Below are 16,555 nucleotides of genomic sequence, written 5' to 3' on the forward strand. Positions count from 1 at the left end.
TGACTTCTTGCAATTAATGTTGGTCTGTTGTTCTTGCACTGAAAAAAAGAAATCACAGTAAGTGGCTATTTCTTATTTGCTTCAAACCTTTTGTATTCCTATTTATACTGTTATACATGCATTTGAACATGAAATATGTTACGTTACTGCACTGTAAACATATTTAAAATTGCAGTTTCATCATATCTGGTTAAGTGCACTGTCCGATATGTGGCCCTGTGGTAGTGTCCATGAAAAATTGTGGCCCCCTCCAGCATTTAAGTTGCCCTTACCTGCATTACAGTACAGTTTTTACTAACCCTTACTCAGTTTTGACGTGATTCTCGTGATAATAAACGATCTTTGCTCGCCCTCACGCTCAGAGGGGCGTGGCTGACAGCACGCTCGCTAATGCTCTTGTCACAGTCAAGTTAGTGTGAAGATTAGCTGGCTGACAGCAGCAGCGGTATCCCTGTCTGATAGACCGACCGTGGCAGGAGCAATATAGTAAAAAAAAACAACAACAACAGCCTGTTAATACCCGGATATCTCAAGGTTTGTACGGCAGCTCAGTGACGGTGCAGCGTCGGTTCTGAACCAGCGTGAACCGGAGCTGTCATGCGAACGTAGCCGCTAGCAAGCGAGCCAGGCCGAGGAGAGCTGGCTGGCTGTCCCCTTCATCCAGACCGGAGCATAAATGTGTCACACAAGACAGTTTACCGTGTTTGTCGACGCCGGAGAAGATGCGCAAGGACGTGAGGATATTATTAGTGGGAGAGCGTAAGTAAAGCTATAACTGTGGTTTACAGCAGTGCAGCGTCAGCCCTCAGTGGGCACTGATGCTACCAGCCGAGCATGTGATGCTGACAGCCAGACCTCTGTCTCCTCATGAAGGTGGTCAGTCAGGGCACTCGTCCTTTTTTGTGCCATTGTGTATTAAATTGTATTCCTGAAATTAACTGTTTTTTTCTTTCTTTAAACTCACTGTTAATGCTGCATACCCCATCTAGGTCACTCCTGGAAATAAATAAATACAATCACCCTGCATCTGCTATAGCCTTTTATAACATTAGGTAGATATTTTGCTTTCCTATTACACAACTCGCCTCTTGTTAGTGTCTTTGTTTGTTGCACCTAGACTTGACAAAGGTTGCTCACTTTAAATTGATTAATTCAAAGGCTTACTGTCTAAAGAAAGGCAGGGCTCATTATAAGTAGGAAAGCTCAGATTCACACCTCAGGGCTCAGGTAATAACTTCCAAAAATATCAGTCCTTCACTAATATAATGATATCTACACTATTATCAATGCCATTTAATTGGTCATAGATTTGCTTTGTAATATTTATTTTATTTCAGTATGCAAGTTTGTTCCATTTTTGCTTCTTTTTATTTATCCATTTGTTATATTCTTTCTTATTTTATTTATTTAATAATTTCTCAGATAGGTAGCGTAGGATGCAGATGCTGGCATTCTGTATATAATGTGTAAATGTTTAAAAAGACCAATAAAAATATTATCGACAGATATTTCAAGCAGTCCCATATTTTCCTGAAAATAAAATTGACATCCCTACCGTCTGCAGAGATGCTCTTTTTTATTTATTAATATATAGTGATTTATTGGTAAACTGGGAAAAAAGCTTATTGGAACACGATTGCTGTCAGGTGGCATCTGTCTATCACAGTTTTGTCTCATTGAATTTGTGGGATATCATGACAGTTTTAGGGAAGTGAGCTCCAGACAGACAGAGGATTTACTAGCCGATTTTTCCACCATCTTCTCACTGTGGGTATTTCTCCACAGGAAGCCCAGCTGTTCTGGGAATGAGGTTGTTTCAGGCTGTTAACAGAACAGTCAGGAACAAAGTTTGTATTTGATTGAAGGTCTCTGCTTCAGTAACAGGATGTCATGGAGAAGGCCAGTAGTTTTAAAACAGAGCCAATAGCAAAGCTGTAATCTCTTTAAACCGTTAATTGCATAAGAATTGTGAAAGCTGCAATTCATACCGTAGTTGGTGCACACCCTCAAAGAAATGCCCCGTGGTGTTTGTGATATCCACAATGGGTGATCTGTGTCTCAGTCACATGGCCTGAACAGCCTGAGAAGCTCAATGACGATCATTTTCATTTTAAAGTAATAAATTATGACCCTGCAGCTACAATATTAATATGAACTGAAATGAGTTTATGAGAAAATGTGTTTGAGTGAATGTTAAGATCTGCTGAACAACTGGTCTCATTTGTACTGAACTCTCACTTGTCTCTTTCTCTTTTAACAGCCAAGGTGGGGAAGACGTCTCTCATCATGTCGCTGGTCAGCGAGGAGTTCCCCACTGTGGTATGTTTAGATGATTATTGCTATGTCAGATGTTAGAAAGCTCCACCTTGAACTTAATGGATATCTGTCTTTGTGGAGTCTAACCCTCTGATCCTCAAAACAACAGTCAGATGGGTTGAAAGGCTTGTTTCCTCAAAAAAAGTCAAAAATTACACTGTTAACAGAAACTGTAAAAACAGAAATTATCGACAGATTTAAAATTTCTGACATTCTTTATACAAATCATGTGATTAAAAGTAACCACGTCCAGATCCAGAGATATTTTTTTTAATCAAAATCACTTTAATCACCATGTCTCATTTAAAATTTCACCAAATGAACCATTTGCATTATCCACATCCTGTATAAAACATACAATTTTTGCACTCCTCTGCTACTTGGAACCCATAGATGACTTGGCTGAGATCACCAGTCACGTGACAAAATACTTAAAACGTCCCTGAAACTACAACTGAATTCAATTGCAGACTGTTTACACAGAGCAGGGAAGACTAGAGAGGCTGTATAATATATGTAAACATTTCAATATATAGAGCATGTGAAACCCTTATTCTTTTCAATACTGGCAACACTTGTGGACATAAACAAAAAGTTCTATATATATCTATACTGAGGATTTTTGAACATTTAAAAAAACTGGTTTTGTGTTCTATGATTTAAAGCATTTTAATTGTTTTCTGCTACACAAAATACATTTGAGTTCTACTTACTTTTACTACTGATTGTGCTGTTTCCATAGAGGGCAGGACTTCTATATTGTATATTGAAAAACTTGGCTACAGTGAGTAAAATGTGACCGCAGAAAAAAAAAACTCCCTGAAACTGCTGCGGGTTCAAAGGTTTAACACCTCTAATGTGGCCCTATCTGAAGCCCTGATAATGGTTGTAAGCATGTCTGTGTTGGTGATAGCCATGTTGCGTTTATCGTAGGTTCCCTACCGAGCTGAGGAAATCACCATCCCTGCAGATGTCACACCAGAGAGAGTTCCCACTCACATCGTGGACTATTCAGGTATCTTAACCACATGACTGGTTCTTTGTTTTTTAGATGTAACTGCATAAGCCTTTGTTGTAAAATCATGAATGTTCAAATACACACTTGTGTTTGTCCCACAGAGGCGGAGCAGACGGATGAGCAGTTGTTTCAGGAGATCTCCAAGGTCAGTCTGTGTGTCATTCTCTCCTGTTAGTTTAGAGAGAAGTGCTGAGTTCAGTTATAAACCTCATCGGCGTTTGTGCTGGTCTCTGTTACAGGCAAATGTGATTTGCATCGTGTACTCTGTCAACAACAAGAAGTCCATTGAAAAGGTGAGCTACCTCAGCAACCAGTATTTCCATTATAAGATTGTATTGCAGTTAAACAATATAACCTTTGATGATGGTGATCGTTTTACATTTCAATTTTCTCTATGTTTTGTTTTCCAAAGGTGACGAGCCACTGGATACCCCTCATTACAGAGAACACGGACAAGGACAGCAGGTGTGAACTCATCTAAAAATAGTTCAGAATTTTCTTTGTCAGCACAGTTTTGGACAGTGAAATATGGAGCAAAGAGGGCAGCTATTTTACAATTTTTCTATGGGCACGGCAGGCTCCTAATGCATGATCAACCCAGTGAAAATTCTGTAAAAGACCTTTTTCTACAGAAGCCCATTTCTGCCAGTAAAAGAAAAATGACTGTATCTCAAAATGAGAAACTTTCTCAAAATATTCATTATTTTGAGATACAGACTTGTAAAATGTCTTATTATATTGTCATACTTTTGATCTATTAAGTCATTTTTGTGAGAATTTTTCTCATTATAATGTCTTACATGCCCTTTTTTTTCTCATCACATGAATGGAAATGGGCTTCCATAGTCTTCTGTAGCACAAGCCAGTCATTGACTCTTTCTACTAGTGTTTTGAAGTGATGACCGACAATCACAAGGGTGGAAAATGTCTGTCAAATGCCTCTGTAAGCAGCCTGGAGCTGCACATTCAGCATTATTCTCCCTTGAGATATTCACTGTGAAATGAGTCACATGGAGGGAAAATACCAAAAATACATAAAAGGAAAAGTTTGCTTAAGATTCACATTTTATCTCTATATTAGTGTAACACAATGCTATGTGTGTATTGATGATGCATCCAGGGTTCCTCTGATTCTGGTTGGGAACAAGTCGGACCTGGTGGAGCACAGCAGCATGGAGACCATACTGCCCATCATGAACCGGCACAGTGAGATAGAGACTTGTGTGGAGGTGAGTGACCCGCTCTGTTTCTGAACAGTAAAACCATTTGATTTGCCTGGTAAATGCTTACATATCCAAGTAATGCAGTAGCAGTGTTATTGATTCAGACAACAGACAGACAGAGAGATGTGTTGCTCAGTACTCAAAGTCAAAAGGGACATAAACAAATGGAAATCAATATCTTCTTCTATCGTTATTAAGCATAACTTAAAGACAACAACTGTGGGGTAGAAAGGAATAGGATTGTTTTTAGGTTAACTTTCAGACATATTTTAGTTTATTGGCAGTGCTTTGAAGGGTTTTATCACCACATTGAAGACACTTTAGTTGATGTAAAACATTAAAGTCTCAATAAATTGAGTAACATTTTTTTCTCCAAATATTGATGATACAGAAACAGAATGTCCACAGAATAGGCATGGCAAAAAAGAGAGAATATTTCTTGTCATTTACAGTGACATCTGTTCATTAAAAAAAACCCACCCTTTTTAGACCTTTGCTCTCATGCCGCTAAATATATCAGTTCATCATCAACATTGTGATGTGTGCATGCGTAGTAGTCACATGAGCCATGTCAAGTAAGTTGGAATAATTTTTAATTGTGGTTTCATTTTCATTGTGATGTGTTTGCAAGAGATTGATTAATAACATTTATTATAAACTTCATCAGTCAAGAATAAATCACATTGTCACAATCATATCATGGAAAGAGGTAAAAAGTATTTTATTCCAACGTTATGGGTGACTGCGTATTTTTGAGTCTGCCCGGGGGATTTAATTTGGTGGGTCTGGGACTTCTGCTTGGCGAGGTTATATATATATGTATTTATATTGCTATTTTGAGCAGAAAAAAATATTGCAATGTCAGTTTTTTTCCAGTATGATGCTGGAATGTTTTTAGCTGTTACATGTTAATATTTATAATCCTTAGTATCAACCAAGCTGAACATATGTTTCTCACATACAGTCTGTCAGTAACGTGATTTTGAACTTGTTGAAATGCCGAAATGTGGAAGTCTGCAGCCTTCCTGCAGATAGTCTTGTCAAATGTTTAGATTGTTATCTTAGTTTGTATACATTGACCCTAATTGACCCTTTTGTCAATAGTTTTGATATCACTGCCCTTGTTATTCTTGCACATGTTTACTCCATACAGGGTCATGAGCTTCAGTCAAACCCTCAACACGAGAATCGCTGAAACATTTGAACAAGCTACTGACGGTTAAAAACTCAGCTGCTGTCTTCTTCCTGTGTCACTCTTTATCACTGAGTACTGTCTCCACACAGGGCAGCACCTGTGTTTTTTCAGACTAGTTAATTAAACCAGGCGTGTCGCTCAGACGAATCCTGTATGTTAATACCCTGTCTGGCCGTGACTTAGCTCCCACGCACACGCACAGTATAGGCAGACATGCACACACACAGATGGGCAGGTAAACAGGGATGGCCTGGCTTTGCCCGGACACTGTATTTTCACATTGTGGCAAAGCCATTAAGGTGTTTATATACAGAGTGTATAGAAAACAGTATATATGTATGACCAAACTTCTTCTTCTTCTTCTTCTTCTTCTTCTTCTTCTTCTTCTTCTTCTTCTTCTTCTTCTTCTTCTTCTTCTTCTTTTCCTTTTCCTTTTTTTGTTTTGTTTTTTGTAGTGTTCTGCAAAGAACCTTAAGAACATCTCGGAGCTGTTCTACTACGCTCAAAAGGCCGTTCTGCACCCAACAGGTCCTCTTTACTGTCCAGAGAAAAAAGATGTAAGAGCAGTAATACACTGTGTGAAAGCTGCACCACTGTTTATGTAATGCAGTAGTTATCAGCTTGTTTTGCATCAAGAAATTTATATAAATTTACATTTGACAGAGTTATGCATTGCAGTATTTGAATATTGGCGTGAGCCCACAGCTCTGTTTGGAAATGGAATAGATCACTTTTTGGGTTGAAGATCAGATAAAACTTTATTTATGCCCAAAAAGGAAATTCTGGTGTTGCAGCAGAACAAAGACTGAAATAAGTATGAATAAATAGAGAGGTAAAAAAGAGAAAAAGAGGAATATATAACTAGTATAAGAGTAAAAGTAAAAGTATGCAGGAGTAAATTTAGAGACAAAATTATGAGGTAAAGTGATATGGTATGATTTATAACAGTAGGTCTCTGGTATATGTGTAGATACAAGGAATATATATATATATATATACATACATACATACATGTGTGTTATGTAATACTATATAGTAATAAACATACAGTATATAGAAGTATGATATAGTGAAGAAAAGTATAAGATATAGTATATGGTGCAATTTTACAGAGGCAATAGTAATAATATTGTTAATAATATAATGCAGTATAACACTGGATTTTAGCAGAAGGTGATTGTTGATTTGCCTCTTTTATTCGCAGATGAAGTCCCTTTGTGTCAAAGCTTTGACTCGAATCTTCAAAGTGTCTGACCTGGACAATGACGGGATTCTCAACGATAATGAGCTCAACTTCTTCCAGGTAGGTCAACTCCTGACTGAGGTCACTGACCAAGTTAACAATGGCTTTGTGAAACGGGACCTTTATGACAACAATGATGTTTTTGTCCAACTGTTCACAGCGGACGTGCTTCAACACGCCGCTCGAGTCTCAGGCGTTGGAGGATGTAAAAAATGTGGTGAGGAAGAATTTGAGTGACGGAGTGTGTGACAACGGCCTCACTCTGAAAGGTAGGAACGGTTGGACTGGTCTCCTCATACACACAAGTCTCTTTCACATTATTTATGACTGTGTTTTTTTGGTATTCCGCTCCAGGCTTCTTGTTCCTCCACACACTGTTCATCCAGCGAGGTCGCCATGAAACAACTTGGACGGTGCTCAGGAGGTTTGGGTATGACGATGATCTGGAGTTAAATCAGGACTACCTCTTCCCACCGTGAGTCTCAGTCAGACACCCACCACAAATCCACACTGTGTGCATGCATTATTAACCCTCTGAATCCAAAAACCTCCTGGTATTACTGCCGGAATTTTTTTTTTTTTTATCTATAAAATCACCCCTTATATCATTGCCATAAACTCTGAAAACGCATATTTCCCATGATCCTTGAATGAATCATGTGTGTCAAATGCTTCTGTTAGTAAAATAACCAAATCAATCACTTTGTCCTACATGTCACGTTTAAAATTTCGCCAAAAAATTAAATGAATTTTTTTTAAGACTTGAATGTATTTTCCTCACCCATATTGTTCCATTTTTGGGTCTATTTAAACTAACATAAAGGTGTAGTCTTTCACTTTTGGTGCATTTATCTGTTGTTAGTGTTGTTAAGACCTTAAATGAAATAGTAGATTCAGTACATGACATAACACTACTATTGAGAACTACTGAGCTACGGTACTTTTTTAAGTAAAGTGTAACATTTTTCTTAATATTTAAGTTTTTGTAGTAATGTTTTCTGTGTTTATCTTGTGTTCTGCTTGTTAACTATAACATCCTCTTTGAAATATTTCCCTGTCTCCAGGTTGAAAGTTCCTCCAAACTGCACCACAGAGCTCAACCACAATGCCTACCTCTTCTTACAGAGTGTCTTTGACAAACATGACAAGGTACAATCCTGTAGACCTGGTTCTGTATTTACTTTACCCTCTGCCCTGGAGAGGCTTTGACAGAAAGCTGCTCAGTGCGGAGCGCCGCACAGAACCAAATCACTCTCCCAGAGCCAACGCTGACCACCTGCTGCGGCGTCTTGTCACTGAGGAGGGATTGACAGGAGAATTAGCCGCAGGGTTAGAATGAAAGTCAAAGAGTGAAAGTGGCAGCTTATACCATGATCTGCTTTCTGTCCAACTGTGACGTTGTGCATCAGTTTATCATGTTTGTTTTCTCGGGTAGAAATGACATCAGACAGAAGTGAAATATTTCCTGTCTTGAACACCATATTCAATATTTACCTTTGTGTCTGTCAGGACCGTGACTGTGCCTTGTCACCAGAGGAGACGAGGGACCTGTTTGATGTTTTCCCCTACATGCCCTGGGGTCCAGATGTCAACAACACAGTTTGCACTAATGACCAGGGCTGGATCACCTACCAGGGATATCTCTCCCAGTGGACGTAAGTAGCTTTTAGTAAAGGTAAAGCCAGTATGTGTAGAATTTGAATATTTGTAATTTCACAAACCGCAGTAATACTGGGCTATTTCTAATAAGTATAGTGGATGGGAAAATGCAGCCAGGAGGCGAAGGTGTCTCGAAAGCGATGAGAAACGATATCAAAGAACTGGGCTGTTCAGACAAGACACGCTCCAGAGCTCTTACAATCTGTGGGGATTTTCTGGGGTCTTAATCTTAAGAAATAGTCTATAATAGTCTAATTTTGCTGGGCCATTGTGAGGTTGCTTCTGGGCCGGCCACCACTTGAATAGGCTGGCTCTAAAGATACCCTGATTAATCACCTATTTTACTCTAAATAGGACCATACATTACAAAATAGTTGAGACCATAAACTCATTAGGAAAATGTTTACTGATGTAATAAATCTAGTAAGAAGTAGGGTCATTTTCTCATAGACTTCTATACCACCGAACATCTTTCTGCAACCAGTTGGGTGGCCCCCTGCTGGCTGTTAAAATGATGCTGTGATAATAATGCATGTTTAAAGGCACTTCTGCATTGGCTTCAATTTTCAAACCCGGAGACCCTTTTTTTTGTAGTTTATAATGATTTTTTTTCAAAGTTTAAATAAAAACACAACATCTCAGTCACATTGGTTCTTATACTTTCTTTCTTTCCCCATTTTGTTTATTGTTTTTTCAGCAACATATAAAACTGTGTCAACACAAGCACAACTGATCGTATATTTAATAAATCCCCCATTAAGTCTCCTTTTCCTTAACTTGTATTTGTTCAGGTTAACAACGTATCTGGATGTCCAGCGATGCCTGGAGTATTTGGGTTACCTCGGTTACTCAATAATTGCTGAGCAGGAGTCCCAAGCAGCAGGAATTACAGGTGAGTTAAACCAACACATCTTCTGTTCCGTACTCAGATGTAGAGCTGTATAAAGGTTCATGGTAATATCACAGGTATAGCATATAAAATGAACGGTTTTACTCCACAGTCAGTAATCAGCCTGGCTGACTGACTGCAGACAAGTGTTGTGTACAGCAGCAGTCTGAACTGATCCTCTGATGTGTGTGTGGTTGCTCCCTCCCCTGCAGTGACCAGAGATAAGAAGATTGACCTGCAGAAGAAGCAGACCCAGCGCAGCGTCTTCCGCTGTAATGTCTTTGGGGACATTGGCAGCGGCAAGAGCGGCTTCCTCCAAGCCTTCCTGGGTAGAAACCTCATGGTAAACATTAATGTATACTTTGCACTCACAGATATTTTACAATGTCCCAGATTTAAAACAACAGTATGAGTCTGATCATTTGCTACTCCTTTTTGACATATATTCAGCTGAAAAATGTGCAAAAATTAGTTAATGGTAGATATGAACTCATTTTAAATTCACAGGTGTATTCAATTACAGTTGTATAGTATCACAACACACTTTGTATTATTCCATATTTGGGAAAGTTTAAACATATACCCACACAGAATTTCCCATTGCTGCACTCAGTCTTAGTTTAGAGTCAGTTTCATGTCCTGATCTGCTTTTTCATAATGTTTCTTTTCTTTTCTCCTCCTCAGCGCCAAAAATCAATTAGAGAGGAACACAGATCATACTATGCCATCAGCACAACCTTTGTTTACGGCCAGGAGAAATATCTTCTTGTGAGTATCAAAGACATACCTCTAATGCTTGATTTTATTAGCATTATTTGTTGCAATTTTATTTGTCTAAATGCAGCTTTTCCACTGTTAAAGACAATAATAATAACTGACAAATTCACCATTATTATAATATATATTGTTTATTTTCATATAAAGGGATATCATCTATGGTTATAACTATGACTATTAGGAGATTGTCAACTGTGAACCATCATGTGAACTGTGAAGTAGCTCAGCCTGAGGTCAGCTGTGCTTACTGGCTATTTACATAAGCTTCTTATCATCATTCATATTGCACTACCTGTAGCAGCACATGGAAAGCCCACTGTGTTTGCAATAGATAACTGAAATATCGCTAGTTTAAAGTGGCTGTGAAGCTAGACACATATAACAGTTAAACCGCAATAGCTGAACTAGTATTATGTTGCTTGCTGAATTTAAACAAAGTGTGAGTTTACTTAAACATTTTATTCAAAGACAAACAACTAGTGCCAACAGAAAGGAGTTCAGCTGATGTGTAAAGTTTGCCAGACAGGCACTCCCTTCGCGCTGCTGCACACAATAAATAAACCCTGCGGGGTTGGCTCTCATAAGTCAAGCTTGCATCCAAATCAGTCACAATTTTCAAATGAATTTTGTGAAAATGGCCAAGGAAAATCTGCTTGTTTCCAGTATGCAATTATAAGGACGTCAGTCATGATTCAAAAGAGCAATAGGTGGCGCCAGTCCTCCAGCTGGAAAAGCATTATACATTCTAGAAGAAGAGGGCACAGCAATGTCACTTATTTAAATCTTAAATGCATGCCAGTGGAACCTTAAATGGCAAAAGAAAATGTAGAAAACTAGATGGAAATATGACATTTCTGTTTGTTTTATGCGCTCATATTAATCTGTTTTAGTTGCACTTTATCACATTTTGCTTTTGTCAATACACCAACCTCAGTCAAACATAAAGAAACGCAATATTTTGAGATTTTTTTTAAATTCTTGGCATTTCCACTTGGATGGAAATGTGATTCTCTTCATTGAACATTTAAGTACAATACATTTCTGACAAGACAAGAAGATCTGTATCCTGTGTGTATCTTTATAACAAGTCCTTTTCCTGTGAGAGCTACAGTGATATCTGCAGAAATGGAGGAAAAAAAAGCTCTGCAGACTTGCATTTTTTTTTTCTCAAACATCTTGTAATTGATGATGAAAATGATGGCTCTCCTCTCCTCTCCTCTCCTCTCCTCTCCTCTCCTCTCAGCTTCATGAAGTGTTCCCTGACATCGACTACCTGTCTGACGCTGATCTGGCCTGTGACATTGTCTGCCTGGTCTATGACGTCAGCAACCCTTACTCCTTTGAATACTGCGCCAAAGTCTTCAAGGTACAAAACTGTGTGATTGTAACATCAAAAGACAAATAACGCCTTTAACCACCACCACATCACCGATGTCTCTTTCCCTCCGCAGCAATACTTCATGGACAGCAAGGTCCCATGTATGATGATCGCAGCGAAGTCGGACCTGCCTGAGGTCAAACAGATGTACGGCTGCAGCCCTCTGGAGTTCTGCAGGAGGCACAAGATGCCGCCTCCTCAGTCCTTCACCTGCAACACTGCAGCAGCTCCCAACAGAGACATCTACACCAAACTTACCACCATGGCGATGTACCCGTAAGTATCAAGACACTATCTAGATCTTTTAAACTTAGGTGCCCCAATTGGTAGCAGAGTTAACTGATTTTAAGAACTTTAATACAGCAGGAAACATATTATAATGATAAATATACACTAGCGATCAAAAATGTTTTTTCATGAAATGAATTACAAAATTAATCTAAAATATAGTAAAGGCATTGACAAGGGTGGAAACAATCATTTTAACTTGTAGAAATCTCCAACTTTACCTCCAGATACTCAACTAGTCTGAGGAAGGATCATTTTATTGCTTCTCAAATCATACAAAACAGTTTTCAGCTGTACTAACATAAGGCCTCAGGTGTTTTAATGATCAATCAGCCTTTCATTAACACAATGTGCCACTGAAACACAGGAGGGATGGAAGCTGACAATATATTATAGATATTTCATAAGAAAATCAGCCGTTTTCAGCTTTAATAGACATTTACCATATGAAAAATGTCTAGACTGTATGTCTGATGTTTTGATATTTTAAAAAAGTGCTTTTCTTTAAAAAAAAAAAAAAATAAGGACATTTCTAAGTGACCCCAAACTTTTGAGCGGTAATGTAATTCTGCTACAAATTCTGTTTAAATAATTATTTTGTAATAATCAAGCATTCCCATTACAGTGTGCATTTTTGGTGTATTGAGAACATATTGATAAAAAGACTTAATTTTTGCTCCCAGAAGACTGTTTTCTAATCAGTTTTATAGCTGTAGCTGCGAGATCTGTTCATGATGAATGTATAAACCCCTCTGGGTCTATAGAAACAATACACTGTCTGAATCAACCTGTAAACCCTCAGCTACAGATCATGTGAACATTTTTTTTCTTGTTTCAGCCTGATGCTGTGAAGTAGCTCACTGAGTGCTTGTTTGCTGCTGTTAAACCAATGTAATTTTTAATCTAAACATTTAATTTTGTGAGATTCTGCAGTTGGTTCATAATTGGCAGTTATTCCTGTCTGAAACACGTGCGGTAGACAGGATGCATTCTTTTCTTTTGCAGTCTTATCCTTCATACAAAGCTCTGATGTCTGTGGCTTTACTCCAGGCCTCAGGATAAACCAGCTCCCTGTGGGGATGCTCCTACTCTCTCAAAGTGTCAGTTTCAGACATGATGTACTTCAGTCTATATTAATGCACTTTGCTTCCCTCTGGAAATGTTGCTTTCAAGTCTGAGACACTGTGGGTAAACTGGTTTCCCTGCTGAGCGGTAATGTTGATCCCTCCCAGAGGCTCACACTCCGGCTGTCAGCACACAGTGCCTCTCTGCACATCACACAGTTACATAATTACACACACCAGTTGTTATTTAATCCACAGCCTGGTAACGCTGTGACTGATGATTGATTTCATTGTTCATTTATCTGTTTGTAGATTTATCATTTGGTCTACAAAATGTGAGAAAAGTAAAAAAATGTCCATCCATTCATTCTGTCTTGTTTTGTCAGGGCAAAGCCCAAATATATTTACTTAATATGACATAAAGCAGAGAAAAGCAGGATAAATATATATTTGTGAGGCAGAAAATAGCGTTTCCTGCCATTTCTGCATGAAGAATTATTTTAGAATTAATTGATTGACAAATTAAATTATTTTTCTGTGGATCTACTAATTGATTACTGAAGTTATCATTGCAGCTACTGCTATATTCAGATTATGTTTAGTTTAAACATGTATTTATTACTGTGGTCGAAGATTTTTTTTATCTTGTAGTGGAAATTACCTATTATTATTATTATTGAATAATATCCATATTATTATAAATGTTATTGTAATTTCTTTCTTATTACATTTCGTCTCAGTCAGATTTACTTTTTGACAGAGCTGTGATATACTGCTGCAGCAGTGTCATAATTTCCAACAGAATCAACTTAAACTTATTTTGGCTCACATCTGGTTCAATCATCTGCTATTATCGCTCTGAATTCAAAGAAAAAGTTGAATTGTATTTATCTTAAACAGCCTGTATTTATGTTGAAGATTCACAGATCTTTCATCATGAGACTGTTGGTTTCACCCGAATTATTCTTGGCTTCAAATGCAGGATTATTATTTTTTTTTTATTTTTTTTACCATGATCTGGTTAATTCCAATGGTTTATTTGTGGGACATGAGAGGTGTAGAATAAAACCATTTTAAGGTTAAATTTGGTTATTTTTCCCGAAGAAACCATTTGTCACACATGACTCATTCAAGGAGCATCAGAAAAAAAATCGGATGATTTCTGCTTTTACCATTTTTATTTTTGATAAATTGGTGTCATTTGGGCATTTTGGGGAACCGAAACATGCCTTTCAAACCTGCTGGGGGTTCAGAATACTGCATTTTGATAATAATCCAGAGATTAAATTTGTGTACTTGATTCCTTCTTCTGGATAGTTGGATAATCCTATTACATCTCATCGAGGATCTCCTCTGAGTAGCTTTATCTGTTTTCATCGTCGTCCATTTATTCTGGCTTGGAGGCTCTGAGCCACAAACTGCTTATTTCACGGTGGTGGAATCTTTTAATTCTATCTGAATACTTTCTTCCTCTTGTGTGTTTGTATATAATCTGGGTGTTGGTGTTTGTCTTCCCCACATCTTTCCTCAGCCACGCCCGGCTGCGCTGCATGTGCACCTGTAACCGGTGCACCTTCTGCTTGTGTCAGAACTTCCTCAACTCTGAGCTGCTGCAGACGGTCAGGGCCAAACTCTACGCCGTTGTACTCAGAAGGTCTTTTTAACCTTTTACAACCCTCTCTTTACCCCTGATCGCTTATCTGATTTGTCGACATCGTCACCTCAAGCTTTTCCTGTTAATTCCTCCTTTTTTGCCTGCCATTTTTTTTTTTTTGCGAAATTGGCACCCATTTCCCTGAATTTCTTCTTTCCCAACATTTCATTCTGCCAGAGTCCTTTTGAGTCATTTTCCATCTACAAAAAAATTCTAATACTTTCATTTCCTGTCTACCTTTTTTGATATGGTTTGTGAGCTTCTTGTTCTAAAGTGGGATTGAAAGCGTGTACTTTTCTATTTTGATCTGTCCCATTGTTATTCAGCTGGTGTCCACTTCCCTGTTGTCTTCTTTGCTCGTGTCACTGCCTCAGCCAGCTCATCTAACAGAGATGTCACAGCTAATTTCAGGTTCTGTTGTCTTATGCCATAACTGTAATCCTGCATGCCTGTCATCTCTTTCACTGGCTTTATCTTTAGCATATAGATTTATGTTTCATGGCTGCATATCCGTTCTGTTCCTTATTTTCTTTAGGTTCGTGTTAGTTATTTTCACATCACTTCTCAGCACCACCTCTTCACCTCACCTCTGTTTCTTGTCCTTCCCTTAACCCTGTCTGTATTTATCTCTCTCTGGGCCTGCTTCAGACACGTTAGCCAAGCAGACCTGAAGAGCTCGACCTTCTGGCTGAGAGCGAGTGTCGGGGCCACGGTGTTTGCAGTGCTGGGCTTCGCCATGTACAGAGTCCTGCTCAAGTCACGGTGATCCTCGGACACGCGGTTCCAAACCTCTTTACCCCGGGGTACTTATAAAGCTATTTTGACCAGTCACAACACTAAGCTTTCCCTCTTTTATTTAGTAAATGAAAATCTGTCTCGTTTTTTTGCGGGAAAGAAGAAATGTACGAAAACTTACTTTAGCAAAGATTTGTTTTTGCATTTTCATTCCACTGTAAATTTCTCAAAATATTTAATTTTGTACCGAAATTGCTAATATGCTTCACCTGTTTGTTTTGCAACTTTTTGCAAAGTAATATATCTATATTTATATAAAAAATGAGGGTAAGCAGCTGACGAGTAAGCTGTAGTGCGTAACATGAGCTAGTTACATAGATAGCTATTTTTTTGGGTTGCTTGCTGATTGAAATGAAAATCTTGGTGTCGGTGGTGAAATGTGAGTTTGCAATGACACGGATGCTTTTATTGGAATTGAACTGTATGTAAATAATGTATATAATATAGTAGACTGTAAATTTGTTTGTCTTTGTCTGAGAGGGCCATGTTTGATTCACACTCACAAAACATTGAATTTAACGGTATTAGCGCAACAGGCTGGTTATGAAATCACACAAACATGAACATTGATTATTCACATCGACTTAAATTTGTTTGCCTTTCAGGGCCAAAAGCTTGGATGCAAGCGTGTTTAATGTGTGTACGTCTGAACAGCTCAGTGCTTAATCTCTCATGTTTTCCTATGTTGGTCACTTTATCCGTCAGGACTTGAGCATGTGTGTATGTGTGTGTTAGTATGCTAAGATATTTAAAATCGACACTTTACAGCCACTTTGTGTTTGCATGCTTCAGAATTTCTGACCACATTTCAGTGTTTTAAGACTTAATTGTACTGCGGTAAAAGAATTACAACACCAACTTCTCTACATTGAAGATTAACAGTCATTTGACCCCTGTTGTGAATTCCAGTCACCTCTCCTTTTTGCAGAAAATGCAGCAATGTGGCCCCAGATGTTAATTTCCATGCAATTAAAACTGCTTGCCACAAAGTTCAGTTTGATGTATTCACTCAGCCCTGCCTTTCCAAAAGTTTACAATAAATGAATATCTCTGTTA

At 38.3% G+C, this 16,555-nt stretch overlaps 1 protein-coding gene across 2 annotated transcripts; it reads left to right on the forward strand.

Annotated features, from left to right (window-relative positions):
- The first annotated feature begins 425 nt into the window (after window positions 1-425).
- Window positions 426-16,555, forward strand: rhot1b (ras homolog family member T1). 2 transcript variants are annotated; one of them, XM_059339646.1, is made up of 20 exons: window positions 426-759; window positions 2,261-2,319; window positions 3,250-3,331; window positions 3,436-3,479; window positions 3,574-3,627; window positions 3,747-3,799; window positions 4,455-4,563; window positions 6,208-6,309; window positions 6,957-7,055; window positions 7,156-7,264; window positions 7,350-7,470; window positions 8,060-8,144; window positions 8,505-8,650; window positions 9,446-9,546; window positions 9,756-9,886; window positions 10,228-10,311; window positions 11,564-11,686; window positions 11,772-11,974; window positions 14,582-14,704; window positions 15,353-16,555. In XM_059339646.1, exons 1-20 carry the CDS (start codon window positions 723-725, stop codon window positions 15,468-15,470), a joined length of 1,983 nt encoding a protein of 660 aa, XP_059195629.1. In that variant the 5' UTR covers window positions 426-722; the 3' UTR covers window positions 15,471-16,555. The 2 variants fall into 2 exon arrangements, with proteins under 2 accessions (XP_059195629.1, XP_059195639.1); XM_059339656.1 differs by lacking the exon at window positions 14,582-14,704.

This window comes from Centropristis striata, chromosome 1 (assembly GCF_030273125.1).
Source record: "Centropristis striata isolate RG_2023a ecotype Rhode Island chromosome 1, C.striata_1.0, whole genome shotgun sequence".
Classification (NCBI taxonomy): domain Eukaryota; kingdom Metazoa; phylum Chordata; class Actinopteri; order Perciformes; family Serranidae; genus Centropristis; species Centropristis striata.